This window comes from Ptychodera flava, chromosome 14, assembly GCF_041260155.1.
Source record: "Ptychodera flava strain L36383 chromosome 14, AS_Pfla_20210202, whole genome shotgun sequence".
NCBI classification, from domain to species: Eukaryota; Metazoa; Hemichordata; class Enteropneusta; family Ptychoderidae; genus Ptychodera; species Ptychodera flava.
The window spans coordinates 20461819-20489160 of NC_091941.1; the positions used below are offsets into that span (position 1 = coordinate 20461819).

The 27342-nt window shown below is 37.3% G+C and overlaps 1 protein-coding gene across 1 annotated transcript in view; it reads right to left on the minus strand.

Annotated features, from left to right (window-relative positions):
* Positions 1-712: 712 nt before the first annotated feature.
* The window catches only part of LOC139149700 (eIF-2-alpha kinase GCN2-like), a 37925-nt gene continuing 11295 nt past the window's right edge, over positions 713-27342 (minus strand). Inside the window, exons 11-38 of the mRNA XM_070721572.1 lie at positions 26790-26895; positions 26206-26306; positions 25501-25616; positions 24887-25029; positions 24615-24748; positions 23816-23988; positions 23477-23606; positions 22372-22468; positions 21465-21668; positions 20916-21087; positions 20486-20571; positions 20066-20167; positions 19119-19403; positions 17152-17346; positions 16732-16781; positions 15841-16009; positions 15183-15368; positions 14339-14512; positions 13407-13544; positions 12555-12674; positions 11317-11445; positions 10017-10100; positions 7846-7940; positions 6976-7156; positions 5726-5791; positions 4743-4790; positions 3403-3533; positions 713-2319 (exon numbers count right to left, since the gene is read on the minus strand). Of these exons, the coding sequence (XP_070577673.1) occupies positions 2262-2319; positions 3403-3533; positions 4743-4790; positions 5726-5791; positions 6976-7156; positions 7846-7940; positions 10017-10100; positions 11317-11445; positions 12555-12674; positions 13407-13544; positions 14339-14512; positions 15183-15368; positions 15841-16009; positions 16732-16781; positions 17152-17346; positions 19119-19403; positions 20066-20167; positions 20486-20571; positions 20916-21087; positions 21465-21668; positions 22372-22468; positions 23477-23606; positions 23816-23988; positions 24615-24748; positions 24887-25029; positions 25501-25616; positions 26206-26306; positions 26790-26895 (3673 nt within the window). The 3' untranslated portion in view covers positions 713-2261. The remainder of the gene's footprint in view (positions 2320-3402; positions 3534-4742; positions 4791-5725; positions 5792-6975; positions 7157-7845; positions 7941-10016; positions 10101-11316; positions 11446-12554; positions 12675-13406; positions 13545-14338; positions 14513-15182; positions 15369-15840; positions 16010-16731; positions 16782-17151; positions 17347-19118; positions 19404-20065; positions 20168-20485; positions 20572-20915; positions 21088-21464; positions 21669-22371; positions 22469-23476; positions 23607-23815; positions 23989-24614; positions 24749-24886; positions 25030-25500; positions 25617-26205; positions 26307-26789; positions 26896-27342) is intronic.

Here is a 27342-nt window from a genome sequence, read left to right on the forward strand (position 1 = left end):
TGTTGTTCTGTGTTATTGTTTTCAATGAGCTTTCATGTATGCACTGCAACAACACTATGCGGGAAAATTCTCCACAGTGAAAATAGTAGCGCTAGTTTCTTCACGAAGAGAAGTGACAATATCCGTAGTATACCCGATGATGTCGTTGGTTGCACTTGAATTTCTTTTGTCAATGAGCTCTTTAAGTTCCTCCACGGTTAGAATAAAATGTCTTATTCTGTAAGTTTCAACATATCCTCATCAACCTCTGATCATCTTCCACTGTAAAAAGCGGCAGACGACACTGCACGTAGTCACGTGACAGGGCACATTTGCACAATCTCCCTCGGTGAAATAGATATTTTTAGACTACCCTCTGACGTCGTTTGTTTCTAGCCAGTTGATGCTAGACATCTATTTTCTTGTCATGTGACTGGTTCTTGCAAATTGCGTCACAGAATTACCATGTGGCATATCTATATTTTATGTGATCTATTTTCTCATCATATGACATACCGTATTTTGGCAAGTCGTGGGGTGGGCATGCACTATGTTATAAAACTGTCTGAACAATCAAACCTCATAGCCTGAAAGCGAGAAGTGGACTCAGCTTTCCATATAACACTTTCCACAACCATCTAAGCATTGTTAAGTTAATATGGTTCTATTAAACTAAACACTAAATGGTATTCAATGTTATGAGAACACCATAGGAATAGTGACTGGACAATGCTTTTTTGGTACTGATCTTGTATGTTTTATTCATTTTTTTTCTATTTTTTCATTGACATTCTTAAAAATATAGTCTTCAATAAAAGTAAAGCTTTGTACACAAGTCTGAGATACCGATAGCTTTATCACGAGCTGTTCATGTAAATAAAATCAATTCTGAGCATATGCTGGTCCAAAGCAAAGCCAAGTTATAAGGATTAAATCACTAGTAGGTTTATGTAAAACGAGTTTTAAAAAAATTAAAAAAGACTCAGGAAATAACACACCACTGGTCATTTACTTTATCACCTGCTTGCTAGGCTTAATGATGATACCCATCTTGATAATCAAAAATTAACTGAGCTGTCAATGCCACACTTAATAATTCACCATCTGCGACACCATTCCTCTCAATGGTTTTCATCTTATACACTCAAACAAATCATCATTGTTAACCCCCTGCACAGAAATCAATTTTGTTTTGGTCAAATACAAATCCAGATCTTCAAAAGCCACATTTAATATGAATAAAATGCTAGTCGCCCACACAAAAAGAGACACACTGGGATGTCATTAATGTATACCACATTACCATAATTATAATGGATAGCCTCCTGCATCATATGGATTTTTGTATTAAAATTCCGAACATGTGAATCCACTTTTGAAATGAAATTAAAAGGGCGTGAATTCCTTTCACTATGTGTAGGTTCTCTTCCATGGAGATCATTAATCATGTAAAATGTATTGACTTCTCTACAAAGGAGACACTCAGAGTATAAAATAATCTATGTATATGCAAGAGGATAACATGTAATGCTAACAAAATGGACATGGCAGTATGCGTTAAACAACAGACAAAACTGAAAATACTTGTAAAAAAATATTTTTTTAAGTTGCACAAACAAATTTTTCATTATTTAGCAGGAAACACAAGACAAAAATACTGTCCTCTCTCATAAGTACAGGCATTACAATGGCTGAACAGAAAAATGCTGAATGAAAATCAGAAAGATTGGGTGATTGCTCTTGAAAAAACTTGCAGAAAACTTCTGCAAGAACTGATGTAAACTTCATCGTAAGTTTTCAGAGTGAAAAGTGAATTGTATCATCTCAGAAACTGCAGTGACAGCAAAGATTTTTAAAGACAAGAATTACTAAAATACAACAACTAAACTAGCAGATGCGAGATATAGATATTGTAACAGAGCAAAAACGTATGTTTGCAGGTGTTTGCCATGGCCAGAATATTCTCTGTTATATTCGTGTATTAAAACAGAAGTGACTGAATGATAAAATTTTATTTTCACAACACTGGATCAGTAACTGGTATCTAGAACAGACAACATCATAAAACTATGCTGTCCACTCTCTTGATTCATTTCACAATGATGTCAAATATAATGCCGCCTAATATGATCTTGTACTGAGAAACCCCATGTTATTGCAATGTATCACTTGATTACATATTTGCTCTATAACACCCCCTTCCCTCAAAATGGTTTGGCCTAAACCTTTTATTTTCAACGGTGAGCTTGGAGACCTGTTGACATTGTTGTGGGGTGAACAGGTTAAAACAAAAGTTGGCATCCATCGTCCTTGGTGGAATATAAAATCACAACTGGTATCCTGTAGTTTGGTGTTGGGATAAAACAAAACAAAACATGGTGTAAGTATATATCATTTTCCTCTCAGATACTTTCATGACTGCAAAGTGGATGTTCCATATTGTCTACAATTTGATACACTGTCTCAATACTTCTGACTCTCTTCACTTTCTGCATCTCTTGGCACCAACAAAATCAACAATTTTGCAAATGACAATTCAATTGCTTATCTAAATTTCCATTGTTATTCTTCCATAACAATTATCATCACTTCGCGAATGTTTGCTTTATAATTAGAATCTACTGGCTGCATTAACAAAACCAACATGTGAAGTTAAAAATATTTAATAAAACAACAACTGTATATATTATTGCCTGAATACATGGGTTTATGTGCCTGAGAGCAGGTGACAATTTGCCCGACGCCAGGAGGGCAAATTGTCTCCTGCTGCGAGGGCACATAAACCCATGTATTCAGGCAATAATATTTTTATTACATGCCTCTTTACAGTTCATGCTATATGACATTTAGTTACATGCAGGGCATTTTCAAACAATTTTACTATTATCAACCAGTATCAAACAGATTTTAACGAAAGTCAAAATAACAGGGTGCGCATGGATATTGTACATCTAGCGTTAAGCGTCTACTTTGACGTCGAAAACGTCGAAGGGCTTCACGTGACCGGGTAACCATGGAAACCGGTCAGTACACCATTCGCTGGCCCGCTAACTCCCCAGATGTTCCTATTCAAATCAATGCACTGATTTGCACTCACATCGAGGCATGCGATAAAGGTTTTATAAGCTTCAGAAAGAAACCTGAATGTGGGTGCATGCACTACTTACTTCAGTTATGATAAAAGTGTGTACCAAATGCTTTCAGTATCATGTACATACCCTCTCTCCAAAAAATTAACACTGTTGCAAACAGCATATTTATATCTTTGCTTTCAGATTAACTAAAACTACAATAGACAGAAAATGTTAAAATCATGTAGGTCTCACAAAAAAAATTACTACCATACATGTACATATATGAGCTGCCATTATAATTTTGTCAGGAGTATGGCAACCCATGCAATATTTGAAAAGGAAGACTTACTTTTTTGTAATTTTAAGTTCTCTCAGTAAATTGCAGACCTTGGGCAAGTGTTTCCTGAACTTGGTGTACTTTTCTGTCAGGGCAGTCACATTCATTTCATACTCATCATCATCGTCATCTTCATCATTAAACTGAAAGAAATCGAATAAAATACAGTATGCCCTCAAGGACAAATATTCAGAATTTTACAATTCTTTTCTGATCTACCCCTTATTGGGGCTCATTTTAACCTTCTCACCACCATGGTTTGGCCGAAACCCATTGTCATCAATGGTGAGTATGGACCTGTTTACAGGGAATGGGGGGTGAACAGGTTCAAGGTCTTGGAGTTAAAATTTTTTTTACCTTCTTAGTTTTTAGAAAATTGAACATTTTCTTTTACCCCATAGAGTTCACACAGAAATGACGGCCATTTTGAATTTCAAATAACGGTAAATGTTAGGTAATTTGTTTTTCTGGTACCAAATTTTGCACAGTAACACCTGATTTTTATCATTGATTTGGTAACAGAATGGTTGAAAGTTGCACTGAGGAAAGTTTGAGCAAAAGTGTAAGCCTTTTACTTACAAGGTACATACTACCTTTAATGTCTTTCAGAATGGTGCACAAGCCTTTGACTGGAAATTACAACATCATTCCTATCAAATTCTACGAACCAAATTCATGACACAGGGTTGTAAAAGAGAACTAAAATATATTAACTCTTTTACCAAAATGTTTTGTTCCAATCCTATTGTTTTCAAAGGTAGTTTCAGATCTTCACAGAGGAAAATCGGAGTCAAAGTTGTGAGCTGTCTCAAACAGCTCTGAAATTTACCCTTGAACTTAATCTTGAATGTTACACGCTGTTCTCTAACAAGAATCACTTACAATGTTCAAAATGGTAACATGGCACTGAACCATAACAGTTCAAGAACAAGCTGTCACAGAGCAGAAGCCTCATACTGTATGCAACTTGCGTGCTGTTTTCAAAGCTTTCATATGATTCCATTGCCATAAAAATCAATGACTCATATTGTGGCATTATTCAACAAATTCATTCCTTATTGGGTAAAACAGGAATGGCTTTTGAATGCCTTGCAGAAATTTGAAACATTGACCAAGAAACACAGTTCAGAATTCCTTTCTGAGTTCCAGATGAAACTCGATATGAAATTTAGAAAAGGTATGAAAACACAAGCAAATGGGACAACAGTGTGTTTACTGACCCCTAGCTTGGTTTATCTACCCACTACGCTTACAAAAAGGTCATTTTTTGTACACATTTTCATCATCATACAAAATCTATCTTTATGGTATGTTATTTGTATGGGTAGCTTTTCACATTACAGCACACCTACCTTGAGGGTTGCAGCTATCTGCTGCAGGATGTTCAATGGCAAATCCATCTGAAAGAAATGGTACATTCTGCTTTACATGCCTATCTTGTTATCTATAATCATCAATGATTACTGAAAAAGGAGTAGAAACTCCATAAAAAATCTATGGAGCACCCGATGCATGAAATTCATCAGATCTCGCTTTTCTATAAATCACACTGTTACTTCTATCAAGAGAAAGAATAATCTTCCATTTTATGTAAAGTGCTTCCATTCTCTGTCATGAGTGTCACTGTCATTTCAGTGAATATCAAAACAAAGGTTCTCTAATGAACTTCCTCAACAAAGTGTCTACCGTGTCATTTCCACACAGTTTTGAAACAGGAATGTTTGGACTCATTTACAGTGAGTTAAGGGTGATTGAGTGTAGTCACAGGTGTTGAAGCAAAAAGTCTTTCAGGATAACAGAACTGAAAAGTGACAAACATACATTCGTTTTCTGTAAGGACTAAGCATAACTTTGAATGTACATGTATCAAAACAGCTTCTTTTACATTTCTGCCAAATACATATGCAAAGGAAACTACACAAACTTCATTTATAAGCAATAATGTACCCCTTCCCATAATGTACAAAAGCAAACTTTGCACAACATAATGTATATGAGGAAAAGCTGGGTATGTAATAGAGCGCAAAGTTGGCTTGAGTCCGTTTTGGTCCAGGTGGGGATACATTATTGCTATTAATTTACAGTTATGGCATTGCCAGTGACTTTGTAAATGAAAACATCTGGAGCTACTATGCTGGATTATCAGATAAAGTTGAAAGTCTCAAATTGTTTAGAAATGTGTGAAGTTGAATAAGGCTTTATCAAACAATGTCTGAGTGCACATTTCGAGGAGAATTGTTGGATGGCCTCATCTACTAAGCGCATTTTCATAGATATATGTCTGAGCTATTAAACAAGTGCACATTTCACAAGATACATCCTACGTTACACTCACCCCAAGCACTTCAACACTGATTCTTGGTGAGAGTTGTTGTAATATCGGCGTTATGGTTGACATCATCTGGAAGATGAAAATACTGTCAGTTATTTCAGGGGAACATTTGTCAAATGCTATTAGGCAACCCCCCCCCAACTCTCTCCTCTCAGTATGGGCATCTACATGTCAATATTGATCCCGAAACAAATTTACCTTGCCAACTTGCTATCACCATGTAAGTACAACAAACCTATAATATACCATGCTACTACACCATATCATGGCAGGGCAGTTGGTCCACTAGAAAAATTCTTCAAGGAATCTGTTACAGCCTCCAATGCAAACACTGATGACTGACATAGGCACACATTATTTCTACTCTTGTTAACTTGAAACACCCCTTTTTCTACCAAAGATACCGAAAATGTTCCACTTCAAGTGAAATGTTGTCCATAACATTTAAGGTTCCAAGACAAGAAATGTGATCTTTTTAATCTAACAATTCTCTAACGGTTATAAAACTCAGAACCCCCGTAAAGTATATATTTTCTGAAAGCCTACATATATGGGAACATTTTGGTAACCACAGTGTCACCATTGTTTACATAACTATCACGTGACAAGATATTTTGCATAACCTTTCAAAAGTCGGTTTTCCCTATGTTTTGTCTCAATACTTCAAAATATCTGACTCAAACTTGCTGGAATGCAAGCTGTCACAATGCTCTTTCAAAGTGTGCCTCAGATTTTTTATATCTTGCTTAGTTTTTTTGGAGCACAATTTTAAAGAAATCAACTATGGTAAAATTCACTGCTCTGGAAGTTTTTCTGGCATAAAAAATGTTTGAGAAGGTTTAGAAAAATTCTGAGACACACTTTTGAAGACCTGTAGGATAGCTTGCACTCACATGAATTTCAGCCACATATCTCAAAGCATTGAAACAAAACATAGGGAAAACCGTTTTTTGAAAGGTTATGCAAATTACCTGTCACATGATAGTTATGTAAACAATGGTGACACTATGGTAACCAAAATGTTCCCCTATATCTAGGCTTTCCGAAAATATACAATTTAGGGGGGTTCTGAGCTCATTAAACACTAGAGAATTGTTAGTTTAAAATGGTCAATTTCTTGTCTTGGAACCTTAATGTAACTTAACTATTCCAAAAATAACCAAACATAGTTATGGGCACTAAGTTGACGACTATCTCACATTAGACAGAGCTTGTGGAAGGTAGAGAATTCAAATCAGATCAGCCATCTTTACCTGTCCTTCTTGTCTCCTCTTGACGTTGTTTGCAATTTTGTCCTGCGTCATGAATGACACTTTGAAATCTGGGAGTGTGTTCGTTCCATACTGAGAACTGCTATTGGATTCTGGTAAGTTGTACTGACCAGCGTAGGCACTCTGTCTACCGCCATACACTTGACTGCCCTCAGCAGCATCTCTGTTGAAGTAGATGTACATTGTGAGACCATGCTGTTATTGGACTCTCATTAATTATTATTTCATATTTCAATACACTGTATCCATATAATGTATTGTGCCTGTTGTTATACACTGATAGCTGATGCATTTCCCATAACCATGAAATTTATCTCTTCGTAATTTGTTGATGTCAATGATACTGTTCTAAGATATTCTTTGCAGTCTATTAATGAAATGAAAAAGTTTTTCAAGGCTAACAATGCACAATATTGATTTACCAGCCTTTCCGGGAATCGGGGCTCAGTTTGTATTTGTATTGGATTCATATTTCTATCCTTCATGACAAAAGCTCTGGGTAGGTATCTTTTGATCAAAAAATTAAACGCTCTCAGAATTCCACAATAGTGCGCAAATGCGTTTTACATTACAATTATATTTTGGTACAGGCATCTGTTGGTTGCACTGTGTTAGCAAAAAACACAAGATGACGTAGAATATTGGCTAGAATAAACTTGTTGACCAAAAGTGCTTAGGGAGCATCCAGCAGAGACTTACGTTTCAGGTACTTGTTAGTTTCAATTGGCATTATCTATGCCATTACATATGACTTACAACAGTTGCATCACATTACTGATCTTAGAACATGCATTCAGGATTAGCAAGCACTGATTCACTGAATCCAATGAATCAGGTGGACAATATACTTACACTTTTGGCGCTGGATTCTTCTGTATGTGATCCACCAGTTCAGCAACTGATTTCTTCTCAATTATCTTGTCTTTTTCAAATGACTTCAAGGTAATCTGTTCAGTTGTCAAGGGAGACACACTGACTATTAGATTTTATTTTCAAGTTAAAGGCTGCAGTGGACCATATCACACAAAGTTTGTTTTAAACTATTCTCTTGACAGGGCAATTCATAACCTTTTTGTGTGTGACTCAGTATGAAAAGGTAATTAGATTTGGCAAAGAAGAGCTCTTTTTACGGTTAAAATTGTTATTTTCATTAAAGGTATACTGTCACCTGTTCTAATTTTGCCACAGGAATACCATGGAAAGAGAAAATCTAACCAATCACAGATTTTAAGTGGGTGGCCGCTTTTTAAAAACAGCGCCCTCACATGGGCATTTTGAATACCAAGGAACGCCCCTTTGACCATATATGGGCATATTTAGATTACAGGTGACTGTATACCTTTAAAACATTGATTGAATTATTGTTATTATGGTGCAACACTGAAATTCATATGCATCATACATGTATTATTTTTAGTAAAAAAAATGTACTGATTTCTGTTTGAATTTACAGGGATGAAATGACTAATTCTGTGGTTAATACAAGGATACTATTGGTTTGACTTCGTATGTCATTTGTAATATTGAACTTGATGAATTTTGAAAGCTGTCGAATTGAATATATGTCTATGCACATATTGCTATATTTAGATTGAGAATCTATTCCAAATATATCCTGAAATTGACAAAACAGGTAACATCACTACTATCAAGAGATGTCACTTTAGGGAATTTAGATTTACACATGTAATGAGGTGAGTATGAAATAATGATTGACAACAGCCTTGGAGACAATCCTGTGTCCCATTTTGGAACAGTCAGAGCCATACACTGGCTGTAAATGTTACCTAGAGTACAGGTCTGTTCGCAAGAACGTACTAGATAGTGTGTGATTTAGGCTGTTGAACATCTGTGATGACAGTAAGTTATTGAGAGGTCATAAACAGCAAGCGAGGGTACAGTACATATATATGGTGGTGGATATACTAGTACATGTAAGACCTCCCAGGGGGAAATTAGCATTTTTGGCGGGAACTATTTACTGAGCTGAGTGAGGTGATTATTTGGCAAGCGAGGGTATTTGATAGTGTATATAAGTCCTCTTAGGTGGGAAATCAGCATTTTTGGCGGGAACTATTTACTGAGCTGAGTGAGGTGATTGTTTATGCTCAATAGTGAACTCAGCACGCTGTTTGAAACCTTATTACAATATGATAAAATGTGATAAAGTAACAGTTGCTATTTCGAAAGTATGAATGTTCTATAACATGTGGCTGAGAGTTGCAAATTCTCATGCTAAGTCTACAACTCACACACCACTGATGCACTGACCGCTCACTACAGTAGCAATGTTCTATCTATCCACTGAGGGACAGTGTTGTATCGCTATAGGCCTATCATTGTCTAGACAAACTTTTCATTGATAGCTTCATCAAGCTGTTCAAGTGTATAAGATCAAAATTTACTGGGGCCTTCGTTTGTTCACCTCTCGAAATGTCACAATCAGTGCGTCTACAGACCTTGGCAGCTGATAGTTTTCTCATGCCATAGCAAATCAAATACTTGTTTTCAGTATTATTTATTATTCCACTGTTCAGGGCCCAAGTCTTGTAGTTCAGGAAACAAATTCAGACTTTGGCTAATCAATGGGCTGGATCCAGATAAGGCACATTACAATGTCACTTAACATGCATACCCGAACAACACCAAGAAATACACTTTGCAAAAGTAAATACATTTGTTTAGAAATCCAGTATTAGATGGTACACATGCATAACATATAATGACATCTGTCCAACCCAAAAGACAGAAAACAAGCTACCCAACACAATTCAATGATATTTGATATCTGTGTATTTTTTTGTGAACATGTACCTTTTAGAAAACACATCAGTGAGTGATGCATAATACAAGCTGAGAAAGGGCATATTTCCAAGAATTCACTCATCAATCAATAAACGATATGAAGACAGTCTTTCACAGTTTTATTATTTGTATGACAGGATATCTACTGTGTTTGTTATTGATTTTATGGTTGTCAAGTCATATTTTTTGCATTCAAATGATTTCAAATGGTTTCCTACCTTGAAGGTGTTGTCTGTCTCTTTCAGCATCACCAAATAGGGAATATTCTCTTCTTTCCAGTAGTCCTGAATCTCTTCAAGTGACTGTATTTAGCAAAAAAACAATAGAGTTCCGTTAAGACAGATGAATAGCAAATGAAATGCGTCAGAGGATGGAAATCAATGAGTTGAAAACCAGTTGTCAAAGACTGTGAGACAATCAGCACAAGGAGTAAATTCTTTTTTTATCAAAGAGATGTCAACAGTCTGGTAAAATCAAATGCCAGACATTGTAGAATTGTAGTCACACAGTATTGTAAAAAAAGGTCTTTTTACTTAACATCCTTTTTTAGCTAATTTAGCTAAGTGTTTAAATTTGCTAATTTAAGATTCCACTAATTTAAACTTTTCCCTACTATATTTATCATGGCTACAATGTCTCTTTAGCTAAATTAAAAAACCTGCTGATTGCAATGACAATCTAAAATAACTAAAAAAGCATGCAGCTGCTGATGCAAAGTGTTTCACAGTAATTGCATGACCATTTCTGCCTATTTTCTTGTACAAACATGTCAAAGCTATCCTTTGAAAGCAATGAGGCTTTACCTACGGTGTGCTAAGCTGTGAAAAGGTTCATACACTGTCCTGCTTCATTCACAATTCATTGGTTCTCTAGACTAGTAGCATGTGTTAAATACAATTTTGTATGGTACAGAATATGCTAGTCTAAGGCCCCTCGAGTGTGTGGAATTGCTGACAGCAAATATGTAAAGCGTTGTTGGGGGTTCACTTGTGTGATGTGACTAGACTAGATTGCATATGGAACTCCAGTGAAAGGAGCAAAATGGTTCAAAGAAAAGTGACAGTAGTTTGACTGCTGCATTCTGAATGTTTGGAATATCTCTTAAAACTCCATTTCATGTAAAAAACAACAGAAGCAGAAAGGGGCGTCACGTACATGTATATACTGCAGCTGAAATTCAAAGGAACACAGACTAGGGGACTGGTATAACACACAAAAGAGAGCGAAATCCTTCTGACCAAGGTAAAATACAAGTACTGGTAGCCATACATTTGAAGATGAGATTCCCTGTTGGGAATTCAGGTCACAGCGTACTTGGACTGAGGCAGAAATACAACAGTGAACTTTTTCTCATAAATTTGTTCATAAACCAAGGATGACAGCAGGAAAATCAATATAATAGTATGTTATAGATCATCTGCCCATCAAAGATTCTGTCTTCCTTTTCTCACCAGGCTTCATAAAGAGAAAGATTGATGAAACTGACAGAGCGTTAAACAAAGAGTATGGTGTTCTTACCAGGTTGCTATCATAGATCATATCAGCTCTCACACCAGCAGCCCATAAATCTCTCACCACCTTGATTCTGTCCTTCAACAGAGGTTTGCTGCCAACGGCACACACCAAAGCATCTACAACACTTGAAGTCTACCAACGTAATACAAACATAAAAGCTTTGCTAAATACTCAGTGGCGACAAAAATGTCATTTTTTTTTCAGTTACACAGACTACATGCTTTCTGAAAGTCAAAATGTGATCTCTTGAGAGTGGATCAGTTCCCTGGAATGTGTTCCAGTGGCACTCAAGGCAATGTGCAATATCATCCTTTACCTAAGGGAGCCCGATTCATTCCAGCACATGGAACATTATGGAGAATTCTCACCCATTGCTACATGCATTGAAGTGTTTGTTTCTGTAAACAAATGAATCTAAAAAATGAATTATAATGCATCAGAGAGTCAAGTTTATCAATGTATCATTCTGATTTGATAACAACTCATGCCAGCTGTAGTAAACTAGTGATACATCAGTGCTAATGCAAGCCTATTTACAAGCATAGGAGGTGGATGCTGAAACATTGGTTATTTGAATAGCTGGGATTTAACAAAAAATTAAATAATTAAAACTCGGAAGTTATTTAAAAGCAGCATTCACTTTTGAAATAGTGCCTTTGGCGAAGTCAGATTGATCAATTTGGGTACAATTAACTTTAAATAGCACTTGCCTTGGCATCTCATGTTTGAATTGAACCAGCATACATTATGCATACCCCCTGTGACTGAGGTTATTGCTAATTTTTTATTTTGGTCTCAGGGAAGGCCCATCTGGTGCCTACTTACATTTTGTAACTTGCCATAAAATTTATATTTCCATTTTTGTGGAATTATGGTAGTACGCGCCTCAAAAGTGAAAGACTTAAACTTTTGCTCAAACTTTCCTCAATGAAACTTTCAACCATTCTTTTACCAAATCGAGAATAAAAATCAGGGGTCACCGTGAAGTTTAGTACTGGAAAAACAAATTACCTAACATTTACCGATATTTGAAATTCAAAATGCCCACCATTACTATGTTAACTCTATGGGGAAAATAAAATTTTTGATTTTTGAAAAGTAATGACAGTGAAAATTTTTCTTACTCCATGAGCTTTAAAATGAGCTCCCACAAGTGGTAGATTAGAAAAGAATTGTAAAATTTTGAGAGTCCAAACAGCTGTCCCTCAAGGTGTATTCTACCTTATGAGGAACATACTTACATTTTCATGGTCATCCAAAACAGCAGAAACAAGCTTGTCATAGGCTATGCTGACACCAACAGCACGTAAACTGGGTGGACTTACAGTTGCGCTCGTAAAATTCACTCTCAAATCGGATATCTGTACACGAGTAAAATGTTGGATTCAGAGTTCAAAACGTTTGCTTGGTTTAAGTCGCTTCAAATAAACAAAATGTTTTGAAGGGAAAAAATGCACTTTGCTGGAAGAAACATTTCTAAAATAGGAGACATTGCTAGATATGCAGCAAATCTTATACGACTACAAGAATAGAATTAGGTAGAACGCACCCCGGGGACAGACATTCGGACTCTCAAACTTTTACACTTCTCCTCTGATATACCACATGTGGGGTTTCATTTTAAAGCTCTCGATGAAAGAAAACTTTTCACAGGCTTAGTTTTCGAAATTCGAAACTTTATATTTTTCTTCATAGAGTTAACACAGGGATGGCGGCCATTTTGAATTTCTAATATCGGTAAATCTTGGGTAATTTGTTTCTCTAGTACCAAAATTTGCACGGTGAACCCCGGTTTTTATTCTTGATTTTGAAAGAGAATGATTGAGAGATTCCTTGAGGAAAGTTAGAGCAAAAGTTTAAGTCTTTCACTTTCGAGGTGCATACTACCTTAAATCAGGATAGAATAATTCCATACAACTCTGTCAATTTCAGTTTGATGTAAAATGTTATTTGCATGAGTATCTACGCTTAGAATAAATAAATGTGTAACTAAATCTATTTTTTTAAATTTTGGAAGTTTGTTATCTAGATTATCCGAAAAAAGAGCAATTATACTCTGACACAAGATAACCTACATGTTCATGTATACTCACTAGATCATCATATCTGCCTCCTATGGCCAACACATCTGTGACCTTTTTCCTCTTTTTGTGATTAACATCAGCAGAGAAACGAAACATACTGCCTGAGTAGATTTCTACATTTAGCACAAGCCCCAAGCAGACTTCCATCTGAAATAATTTGGAAAAAATCATTTGGCATTTATTCACACACTTTTTGTGAGGTAACAGATTCTCACAGAAAACTGACTGAAATTTGAGCTGGTTCCCTTTCAAGTTCACAAGCATTAAACAGAGGTTGCACTGAGCGCAGAAAAAGCATGTCACCATGTTATTGTTTGATGAATAGTTCATTAATTAATAACATGTTACTTCATGATGAGGAATTCTGGAACCATATCTCTGGAAAAGAAAAAAATATCGGTCATCCCCCTGCCAACATTGAAAACTTACTGTTGATCTGCCAGAGTATGAATGGAAACCCTAATACCGGTTCCAAAACATTTGACTATTGCATACTGTAGATTCCATACAATCAGCAACCTAAAGCAATCTCACACTACTAGTGATAGGTCCATTTCCTAACATTTCTGACTATATACATTGAACCACTCTTTAAAAGATTGGGATTTAGCTGAATGATTTGACTGTGGCATCCTCGCTAGGCGACATGGTGTCGTACATTGTGAGTTCCAATCTAATCCAGAATTTACCAAATTAACACGACAAGAATGTAAATCTTATCACGTATGACACTCTATCATTCAACGTGATATGGCCAGCTCACAAACTCTCTGTACAAAAGTTACTATACCCACTTCACCACAGAAAGCAAAAAGGCGTAATCCTTGAATCTCTACTCTATAGGTCCCAATACTTTATAGAAATGCACCAGAGATTGGCTGACTTTTGATGTTGTTTACACAAATGCACAGAAGTATACTCTGCCACTTCATGGAACTTACCTGTAACCTAATTCCTAGTATTTGTGCGTGTGAGATGATCGCTTCCAACTCATGAAGACCTGTCTTGATATCATTCGTATTATTTGGTCCTTTGCGTCTTGTAAGGTTTTTTAGAAACTGGGAGACTTCGCTGTAGGAGCCTTCAAATTGGATATACTTGTACAAATTATCCACCTGAATTATAGAAAAAAGATTGAGAATGATGTGTGCATTTAGCATTGTATGACTGATAAATCTAACAAGATCTAAAATCCCTATCACACTGTGATTTGTAGAGGTCTTAGAAGAGTTTGTGGCTGGACTAGTCACCACATCTGCATGATGTTGGCTTCACACACAGCACTTGCCATTTCTGTATAAAATTCACTGGGGATCACAGAGTTTCTTAAGTCACATATGGCAATATGCTTCTTTTCAGTACTAAACTCAAAGTTGAAAATGAATATTCATGACTACAGGTGGTAAAATGTATCACATTTGAGCCAGTACAGCCTGAAGGCTGGCAACGTGCAGGTTATATCTGATTGCTACATTGGCATTATTTACAGCAAGTTAGGGAGTCTGAAACAAGGGCTGTTCTTTATCTGATTGGCTGCTTGGAAATAAGTACATAAGAACACGGAGTTTCAGCCAAGCAACTGGCAGAAAGTTTCCAAGACGCGGCACGTTAGGCCCCTGAAGACATTTAGTTAATCATTCATTTTAATTATTCATGTTGCATCCGTGAGTTCCACAAGCACAGACTAGCTAGCATGTACATTCATAATCTAGAATCTTGGGTCTAGGGTACATATGGGCTAAACCTTCACTGCAGTTAGACAAGCAGCCAGTACTGAACACTTACAGCTTCAACAGAGAGAGAAAGAAGACTGCAAAGTCTTGTCTTGATCTGCACTGTGGTCAGTTTCTCATTTTTCACATCTTTTATGATGTCGTACACTTCTCTGTGCTTCTCCTCAGGGATTCCGCAATGTTTAAATATTCCTTTCAGAATTTTGGTGTGATTCAGTTTGATGACATAGCACCGACACTGAAATGGAAGGGGCAAAAAGCACTTAATTAAAACCGGTGAGCGCACATACATATACCTGATATTTACCAATAGACATGCTACAATTGAAACATGAAGAAGCTGTAGAGCTACAATGAACTTGCGGTGTACATGTACATTACGGATTGTTTAGGAGGCATCAACAGGCAACATGTGTGGCAATAATGGTCTGATGCGATGGAGGGTAGATGGAAAGCCTATTAACCCACTTCTGACCCCTATTGACTTTGAGCATCACGGAGATATCTAATGTTGAACAGGCTTCAAAGGGCTAATATATACTAGCTCTAATATCAACCAATAGTAATTAACTCACTTGCATACATTGCAAGTTCCTGTTTGTAACTGTGAGCCAGTCATTATAACTGGGTGGGTAGACATAAAATGTGGCGCGAATCCCAAGATCTGCCTGAAAATCAACCCCACCTGTAAAGTTAGGACATACACATACCTGCAAGGCAGGAATCTCATTGATAATCTCACACACAGCATGGAGCACTTCAGCTTCAGGTACCTGGCAGCTGGCTGTGTTGGTGACAATATCAAAAGCACACTCAGTCAACTCTTTCGGGTGGGCCCCGTATATCTTTCGAGATCGGTAGACTCTCTCTATTGAATACCTGAGGGGGAGAAGTTGGTATTGTCAACATATGAGAATGAACAGTGTCGATTCTTATGTTAACAGACCACTTTTAAAGTTGCATTATTCTTTTAACACATTCGTGTTCTGTTTATGATTAAATGTGAATGTTTGAGTCAACAATTATGCATAGGTCATGAAAAATTTACACTAACTGTGATGTTTTCAGAAAGTTTGCTATTCAAAGGCCTTCTATTTGCTTGGGATTGGGTGTTTGTCACAACCATGTTACATGCCATCTTGCCAAGTCAGTACAAAATGGTCTTATATTATCTTTCGTTAGTGTAAGCAGAAGTCTGCACACAGCACCCATAAACATGCAGGGAAGGAAAAATGGGCACCAATGCGCTGATGTTGGCTACACTGGACTTTGACTGGATTTGGATGGAGTGTGCAGCAAAACAATTAATATATGCAATGGCAGCACTATGAAACCTGACATAATACCACAATGAACAGAGTACCAGTAATACTGCTATGTGCGGAGTCTGGCTTATTTGGTTATTTTATCAACGCTACACTCATGTTCATGTCGATAATCAAATGATAGAAACTCCCTTAAAATCATTGCATTGTTACATGATTCTGTATTGCCTTAACTGTCAAAACTGTGGATGAAAAACAGGCATTGATATGTATTACTATACGCACCACATGAACTTTGGGGGAGGGGGTGTCAAAGCCACATGATCTAGTACCTACCTTTTTATAAAACTGACATTTTTTCTTGCAATGAAACGTGCAAAAGGTACCTGAAACACACAACATGGCATTTAATCACTTGACTGTTAAATATATACAACCAGTCTTGTGAAAGGACCAGATGATACTTCAAAACTATGTACCATGTACAAATGATGCACAGTGTACACATACAGGTACCTGAAGTCTTACAATAGGCAACATATGGACTGAATGGCTGCCATCAAAAAGTAATACTGCTACATGTAAAATATACATCATAATCTGTATCATATCCTCACATTTATGCATACTCTGTCATATTTAACATTCATGCATAATCTGTACTATATTTCAATATTCATGCATCAATTTGGGAAAAAATGGCAATAATACCTCAAAATGAAACCATAGCAACATAAACAGTTTGAGAATTCTCACCCGTAGATCAAATGGAAGCATGACCAGAGCACCGCTACTGTCCATTAATTCCATTGGTTGGTCACTATCGTACAGCTCTGTTTTGGGTAACAGCAATGGGGTGTTGATCCTGACTGCTCCGTATTTGTGAAATACTCGACAAACTATTTCATTCACACTGATCTCCGCCAAGTAGGGTTTACACGTTGGAAAGCCCTAAAATTGAGGAAAATTTGAACTTGGTATTTGTTGAATGCTTCCTGACAGCTTTGTTTCTCTGTGAGAAAAGATGTGTGGATAACTTGTGCTCCTGAATAGAACAACACATTAGTGAACAGTGAAATACAATCACTATGCAGATCGTGTACTCCTAGCACGGTAGTTGTCATAAACCTATTTGCCCTTTGAACTCTTACCCCTGGTAACCTCATGTATTCTCATCCAAGCAGGATGCTTGCTTCCCCACTCCATCAATAAATGTGTTTCTTCAAATAATGTACATGTTTTGATAGTTATTTTATGTAACTTTGGAAACTCGTAGAACTAGAAGCATTCCATTCGGTTTGTGACAACAGTTATATTAAAGAGGCACTCCCACTTGGTAACATTTTTAAAACACATTTTTTAATGCCAACGGTCGATATTTGACATGGTGACTGCGCGCAGATCGCGAGATATCGATAAAAACATGTCCTCAAAAAAGTTAAAGTTTGAATTCCGGTGGCCCACCTGAATTCAGCTTCCGAACATAGAACGTTCGGCACTGGGGCCATTGTCAACTAAGCTATGGAGTACGAGTCTACGCTGACGCTGCTGTACGCCACAGCAGTACCACTCGCGTCGGTGAGCGGTCATGTCCCATGGGAGAAAGCCGAGTCCTACTGACTCGGCAAAAAAAACCCGAAAAACAAAGTTTGCTGATTCCACCAGAATTCGCATAGGTGACTAGCACAGATAGGTGCGGTTGATACATAGGCGGCGGCCGCTATGTATCAAACCACGCGTAACTGTGTGGCAGACGACAAAATGTAGTCATCAGAGGCAACTAATATTTTACACGTAAAACTGATATCTATGTGGTATTGTTTAAAAATTTAATACAACTGATTGAGAATAATGAAAACAACAAAAACTAAGGAGAAGTTTTTAAAAAGAATTACCAGAGGTAAAGGCATTGATAATGATGTATATAAAGTCATCGCAGTAGGAGGTAAATTAATTGCGTCATTCGAACGTTTTTGGACTCCTTAGAATATCGTCAATCAGCACAACAACACACTTTCAGGGGATTTCGGGTCATAACAGAAACGATCGTAAAACTTCGGGATGTGAAAAATACGCTCGGGAAATGACATGTTTTTATCGATATCTCGCGATCTGCGCGGAGTCGCCATGTCAAATATCGACCGTTGGCATTAAAAAATGTGTTTTAAAATGTTACCAAGTGGGAGTGCCTCTTTAAAGTTATCAAAGTGCCGTTGATCTACTGTTTGTGAAAAACTACAATTGTGCTTGCTTGGTATATTACATTTCAAAGAATTTCACATTAAGTTTTCTTTCACAAAACCTATTTACAGTGTCTGTGTTTTAGTTCAAAGCTGAGATACCACCTCAAAACATTAGATGTTGTTTCAGCGCATGTAAGACAGTACAACTATTGTGATACAATGTTGTTATCAACTGTGGCTATCTTTAAAATCGCTGTTCAGCTCAGTCCTTCCCTGCAGCTCAATCTGTTTTCATTTAGCCTGGATGTCTATCAGATATCTTACAGCACACTCATTTTGGATCAGGAATGTGGAAGCAAGTGGATGCTGGTTAGTGGGAAATGTTACAATATACCGTAAACATGCAGTGGAGTTGTGGAGAGACAGGATATCTTGCAGGTACGTAAAAACAAAGGTACTGTACCTAAAAAATAATTGTCACATTGAGAGAGTACAAATATTGGTCATGTGAATTTCCTTTGACTAAAGTCAAGAGCTCACCTTGTGCATATCTATATCATAAGTGAAGTCAGCAGTCGCTGTCATTGGTTGCGAGAACACTTCCTTCATCAACCTCCTATAGGAACTGGACTGTTTATTAGACATTGTTTGTTTCAGCAGATGAAGCTGTGCGTCCTCCATCTCAGGCGCCGGTATGTACTGACTCTGCAGAAGCCCCTGTGCTGTGGGTCTAATGCTGGGTTCATGGTTCAACAGCCATCGGATGATGTGTACTTGGTCTGGGAACTCTATCTCATCGAAGTCTTCTGGTAACTGTATTGACTCCTATTGGGTATTCACCATAACATTGACACATGTCACATGTAGAAATGTGAAATGTTACATCAGGGGAAACTATAGTGAATAAGGGTGAGGCGGAAAACTTTCAGCACAAGCAAAATCTGCAATGAGATGTTTATGTATGGTCGATGATTTCATTGGCAAAGTGACTAGTAATTGTCATAGGATGCACAATTCTGCTTCTGGCTGCTTTAGGGTGAAATACACCTCATGGACAGATATTCTGACTCTAAAATGTTTATGCTCTTCTGGTGTGGGCTCATTTGGAAGCTTCTGGAGTATTATAAACTTTTCATGAAAATCAAAAGTTAAATTTTTACCAAAAGAATGATCATGGGTATGGCAGCCATTTTGAATTTCAAGTGTCAGTAAAATCTGTCAATAATTTGTTACTTTAGTAGTGATTTTGTACAGTGCCCTCTGATTTTGATTTTTATTCTCAAAGGGGATGGTTTAATGTTTCCTTGAGGAAAATTTGAGCAAACGTTTAAGTCTTTCAATTTTGGATCATGTACTTTCTTACAGCAAAGTGACTATCAGTCCAAATGGAAGATTTCTATTCCATATTTTATACGCAATATATGAAGTGCCAGTACCCATGACAGAGTACACAATAAACATATATGGAAAACTTAAAAAAAGCTTACTGTCCTCAGATGACCAAGGATGTGAACCCTCTCCATTCCTGTCTTCAGATTAGGATAACACATCTCAAAGAAGATGATACCAAGACTGTACAAATCCACTTTCTGTCAAATGCAATTGAAAAGAACACACAACTGAAAATTTGAACAAAACCACTGGGAAAGTTCTTCTTGTCAATGTATAACATTTTAGAACATTGTCCAATTTTCACAGATACTTGTTATGTCAAAATGATCAAAATAAACTTTGCCGTCGTTCCTGTAAAGACACTTGTTTCATACATTATACAAAGTGAGAAGTGTTTGACATTTGTTGTGAATTGTTCTAATTGTAAAATAATTCACACTGAAAGTTCTAAGAAGTCAAAAGGAACCAATTGTTGTAGTGATCAAATAAAAGAAAGAAAAACTGCAAGCTTTTACCTGACTGTAAGAAGTCTTGGCTTTACCATTCTGCACTTCAGGACTGACATACAAATAGGTGCCTACTTTACCAGTGTATCTTTCACCTTAAAACAGACAAGACATAGGAGAGGAAAACGTACCTCATAACAATAATACATTTTTTTGTATTCAATTTAAATGAAATCATTCTGTCATGTTTGAGTAATGGCTGCAGGTGGACAGCCTAATCCAAAAATTTGATGATGAAGAAGGGAGTTACAAAGTGACACAACAATGCAATGCAGCGGGTTGGGAGTTATTGGTAATGGGGTTTGTCTATGGGCTCATGGAGAAATCATCTTCAGATGACTTCTTAACAATTACCATACATGCTACTACATATGGTTTATTTTAAAACCAAAGTCACGGAGGATTGATTACACAGATCTTAACACTGCAAATGCCTTACTTGTGCCTTCCTGTGACCTTTCAGGACTTGTAGGCTCTGACGGGGCAGATTCACCAAACATTCCGTGTTGGGCAAGAGCGTGGGTTGTGGCTAAACCAAAGTCTCCAATCTTTACGTGGTCATTGGAGTCCAAAAATATGTTGACAGGTTTCAAATCCCTGTGAATCATGCCCTTGAGACACAGAATATATTAAAATGACATACAGGGAGCTTGCTTTCATTTATATGAAAACACAGTATCTTAGTTGAGGTTGTAAAATATCAGAACACAGTTGTTCACAGGAATTTTGGACAGCAAAGGTTTTAATTTGCATATCAATATACATGTGACTTTTATGTTAATTAGCTTCATTGTTATGCAGTAAAGTTAAAGGGTAGACACCACTCTCCTTCTCATGCTCTGGCAAGGCCAGTGCAGATTACAATGTCTGAATCTGAAATAAATGTAGTCATGGCCTCCATATTCAATTGTGAATTTTCTTTCATCATCACACAAAAAAATCAATGTCACAATATGATGCTTTCCCTAAGAGCAGAAAACTGTCTTACCTGTGAATGTATGTGTGCTAATCCTTCTAATATCTCTCTGAACAACCTCCAAACCCTCTTCATATCTTTGCATAACCCATCATCAATGCTGTTTCTCAGTGTACTCTTGTCACAGTATTCCATTTGGATGTACAAGTACTGCTTTCCTACAGGTGCCTGTGCTTTGTTGTGGTCCTCGTCATTTTTCAGGTTTGCTTTTATGTCCTGTTCAAACGCAAAAACGTACCATTAAATTATGGAACCTTAACCTTTTCCTATGGAAGACCGGTCACGACATGCGACATGGGAGTTTTTAACACTGCGATCTGCGGTTAGGCTTAGGGGTTAGAGTTAGGGTTAGGGTAGGGTTATGGGTTAGGGTTAGGGGTTAGCTTTTCTCTCGTAAAAAGCCTTACTTCGCTCTCAACCCTGGAGGTTAGGCCAAGGGACAGAAAAATTGTAACGGCATAACTTAGGGTTAGTTAGCGTTAGGGGTTAGGGTTAGGGTTAGGGTAGGGTTAGGGTTAGGGTTAGGTCGCAGATCACAGTTAAAGACGCAGGTCGTATGTCGCAGGTCGTGACCGGTCTTCCATACATGTCGGAGTCCTAACGTGGCCGCTATTTCTCCCAGGGTGTATCCATTGTAGAAGTATGCAGAAATAAGCTCGTCTCTACCTCTGTAATCCATCGTTAGGAGGAGAACGAAATGACATGTATGCAAACGCCATATAAGTTTTGCAACTCGCACGTTGCAGTTTAAGAACTTGCATGTTGCAGTTTAAGAACTCCCAGGTCGCAGTTTAAAAAAACTCGCATGTCGCATGTCGTGACCGGTCTTCCATATTTTCCATTAAAGCTGATACATGCAGAAAAAACACAGCTCTGAAATTGAAAAAATACATAAAAAGAGCAAACAAGGACAACTTACCAACACTGATTCAGAGTCATCTATTCCTGCAAAGTTGGAATTCCTAAAGCTGTTCTCAAATACGATGTCCGAGTCTGACTCTGAATCTTCAAATTGTCTGCATAGATAATGAGCAGAGAACAGAATACAGAGAGTCAATGAACATCCAAAATTTGTTTTCATTAGCAGAAACATATTGAATTTAAATGAATCAATTCTCATAATCACATGTATTTTGAGATGTTCAGACAAAGACATTCTTAATTGTGAACAGATGCTATTGAAATAAGAAGAATATTTCGGCCATTAAATAATAGGATGGCGCTTGTATGAAGTGACCATTATCGACAATATAAAAGTAAAAAATACCGCAATTATACGGTGTCGCTCAAATTTGATCAGAATTGGTATATACGAGTATGGGTTACCAATGATCAACAATAAATGTTGTTTCTATCTGTTCAGTGGAGGAAAATTCTACGTTGATGTTATGACAATGATTTCTGCACAGTACAACCAGAAAAACAACAAGAAATATTTAAACCAGAAAAACAAGAATGACAAAAGTAATTAAGGTCTGAAACTTTAGGTACTGGAGGTCAACTTTAGCAACATGCATAGCAGAAACAAGCCCCTCTTAGTTTGAGCATAGACAGTCTTCCCCCTCTACTGTCTATGGTTTGAGCAGGTCTGTTAATATGTAACAGTTCATAAACAATGACAGGAAATGACTCAAGATCAGTTGAGTTGGCCTGTTTCTTACTGGCATGCCATCACTCCTGCACATTTGCAGGATTTCACTTTTTCTTACCTCATTTGCACATTTTTGACACTGATGTGTTCATTTGAACAAATTCACATCTCAACCCCTGCATCTACCTGTACACCAAATACTGAGATGGTAGCTCTGGCGGTATGGGAGCCTTTGTGTGTGACGGACATACATCCGCACATACATACCCACAAACATACAGACATGCAGACGCCACCGACTCATCATATAAGCTCTTTTTGGTATTTATATACAAAACCAAATATGAGCTAAAAACCAATAACAGAAAGCATGGGGAAGCCACAGTTTCTCAGATAAAATCATTCTGAATGAGGGACGTTTCACTGAACTTACATGAATGACATACCACCACCGAAGGCCTCTTCATCACTGGAGCTATCACTGCTCTCCTCGTGAAATCTGCTTGACTTGCTGGCTGCTTCATGTGATATGCTTGTGCTCCATTCAACAGAAGCTTCCACAGCTGAGGTAAAAAACAGGTGTATTTGAAAAAAATAGCTTAATGAAAGAGTTTATAGATTTATGCAAAACAAAATTTGTTATTTCAGAATAAACAGTTACTGAGCTACAAATTCAGTAACAAGCATTTCAGAAAATTAATGAGAGGTAAAAAGCTTGGCTGGAAATTTTTTGACGTAGTTTATCTCAAAAAGAATTCAACAGGTTGCATACGTTTTGGGGCTTGCTTTTCAACATCATCAGAACTATTCAGGCTGTTCTTCAGATTCATCCTGACTTCATCAAGTCTGTGTGCTCTGGACTCTGTATCGGTTGTGGCTTTGGATTCACTGTCTGTGGTCGTATTGCTAGCATCTTCACACACTTCAATCCAAGAATTGTAATACCTAGAAGAAGTTATTTATAATATTTAACTCTTTTCCAGCATAGTACCAGGAATTTTTTTGCCAAATCCTGTTCAGTCCAAATGATAAATAAAGACCACTATGGGCAACATATCCAAATGTCGTGGTAGAACACGCCTGGGGTCAGATATTTGGACTCTCAAAGTTCTACAATTCTTTTCTGATCTACCACTTGTGGCAGTTCATTTTAAAGCTCTTGGAATAACAAAACTTTTCACTTTCTTAGTTTTTTTCCAAAATTCCAAAATTTAATTTTTTACACAGAGTTAACACAGGGATGGTGGCCATTTTGAATTTGAACATCGCAAAATGTTGCATAATTTGTTTCCCTAGTACCACACTTTGCATGATAAACCCTTATTTTATATTGCTGATTTGGTGAGAGAAAGGTTGAAGGTTTCAAAAAAGTTTAACTCTTTCACTTTCAAGGCACATGTCCTGTCCTTTTTACCGATTTCCACATCATTTGTTCTGCTGCGATGGGGGCATTTTATTTCCAAAGTACAGTACATCACCGTTCCCCTTGCAAACACATTGACAACATGTTTTAGTCAAAATTTCAAAACTCTCTCACAATCTATCACATTTGATCCGAGTCTTTCACTCACCTGACCACATTCTCATGGTTTAACCTGGACAGCAATTTCACTTCTCTGGTGATCTTCTTGTTGAACTCTTTACTCTTGGGGTTCAATGGGATGCGTTTGATGGCATAAAAACAATCATCAAGTCTGTTCCGAACCTTGGTGAGAAAACAACAGATGTACAGATTGCATAAGACAATGGGTCAATATCTCACAAAAGGTGCAGCAATGAAACTGAGCCTTGAAGTACACCAATAAACATCATTTCTGAAGTAAGAAGTATCAGGTCGGCCTACCTTTATAACATCACCGAAGCCTCCTTTGCCGAGCCACTGCAACTCTTCAAATTCACTGTGCAGTCTGGACTTGCTTGGATCAATGGGTCTAGGAGTTGCAAAGTGCATTTCACCAGTCAAGATTTCATGTTGACCTTCATTGCCTGCAACGGGGTGCAAATAGATAGAGATAGTGTATATCTGAACGCACTATGGCATTGCCATGCACATGTCAACTGTAGTCTTTTCTTTGTTGTGGACTTTCCAAAGAGTGCTTACAGAGTAAATGTAAGTTGACCCTTCTTTGGCATATGTTTAAGGTGCCGTATGAATGATATGGAAAGAGAGATCTGTGTATTTCATCAGCATATTGTGCTGTGAGAAATCTGTGTATTTCATCAGCATATTGTGCTGTGAGCAATCAGTGTATTTCATCGACATATTGTGCAGTGAGAAATCTGTGTATTTCATCGGCATATTGAGCTGTGAGAAATCTGTGTATTTCATCAGCATATTGTGCTGTGAGAAATCTACAAACTAATGAAAGCTACGCATACATTCCCAGTATACAAGCAATTTATTTGTCTTCAGTAGAAGTTAGAAAATACCTGTCTACACAAAGGACATTGCATTACCTGTTGAAGTCTCTTTCTCTGTGTCAAAACCATTCTCTTCTACAGGCTCGTTGATAAATGCATGACTCAGAAGCTGCTGGGTGTTGTACCTAACTTGGTCATTTTTTTCCACACATCTATGGAGGAAATTAGAGATAGCATGACAGCTCATGATGGTGTCCTTGTTCACATGTTCTTTTCCTGAGAACAATTATGCAGTGCACACTGCTGTTTGTGTGAATTCTACCAAAGCTATTACTTGTGCCCTGCTAGAAAGAAGGCCACCACACCAGACTTCAGAGTTGTGAGTGTTTTTCAGTGATTTTTTTTCCCCACAATTACATTTATGTTATAACGTTACTTTATTTCTGCATTCCCTGTCTAGGAGCTTTGAAAATGTTGTCAGTGGAACTGGATGGTATGAGAATATTTATAATCTATGACTTGAATTGGCCATGACACCAAGCATTAACCCTTTCACCCCAGTTCCCTGTACACAGATCCAACTTTACCATAGAAAACAATGGATTTGGGACAAACCATGTTGGTGAAAGGGTTAAGAGTGCTTTCTATCAGAGGACCTTCACTCATTGTTTAGCGACAGGAATGCCACCGGTTTCACACACAGACTTGTCAGTAGATAATTTGAATGATAAATATGCATTTGTCAGATACTATGGTGAAAATGATTTACACAAAGTCCTGAAAAAACCCGCATGAACTCACTTTCCAATGAAATCCTGAAGTTTTGTTGGCAATGAAGATGGTATGACAACTGGATAGTCTGTAATAAAATCTCCCTGACACAGAGATAGGAGCAGCATTCCCTGAAATTAGAGTGTTAACTTTGCAAAATTATTATTCCGTGAAAAGTTAGGTATCATGCTATTTTTCCAGGAAAAATTCAATATTTGTTCTCCCATGACTGATACCATGTTCATGTTCCATTACTACCTTGTAAGGCAAGTTTTCCTATAGATCTGGCAATAGCTTTCAGGGAATGAATTCTGTACTGATTCCGTACATTAATTTTTTCCCCTCCTCATTGTGTGCCATTTCTGATTTCAGTATGATAGCAGGTGTTTTGTGTGGTCACTTTTTAAGAAGTTGTACACTTACAAACAATTCAATTAAGCTTTAAAAACGCTCTTACAGCAAGTATTGACTTATTCATTCACTTCTATCTGTTGATGATAGCGAACTTTATCAAAATTCTGTGAGCACAATATGATATTGAATAAATTTATACTTTCAACAGTAAACATTTCGAATACAGGGTCTAACAAATTTCCAAAGTTCAACCAACTTACAAACTTCAGAATGTCACCCTTCTTGTCTCCTCTGCCAATGACCTTGTCCTCATTGAATCTTACTCCTTGCTTTGCAGGGTTGGCGTTGTAGTACAGATCAGCTAATCTGTCACACAGTAAGCAACAAAGATTCATTCAATCAGCCAAAAATTTACAGCAATTATTACAACACATACAGCCTATATAGGATTTATTCAGCATTTCCTGAAAAGATCTCTTTAGGCCTAAATAGGTTTCTCAACACAAAAGTTCAGGTACATTGAGATGTGCTGTACATAGAGCCACTTGCGAACAGTCTGCAACCATGAAAAGAGGTGTTCACCTATGGAGTTATCGAGTTTAAATAAAGATTAATAATAATAATAATAATAAACGGTTGCAGACTGTTCACAAATGGCTCTGTGTACAGCACATCTAAATGTACCTGAACTTTTGTGTTGAGAAAACCTAGATTGTGCAATATAATGTGTGGCATGCAGCATGCTAAGCCATTTAACCCTTTGCACCCTGACCCCTGGTACTCTATGACGTCATTGGACATTTATGTCCGAGC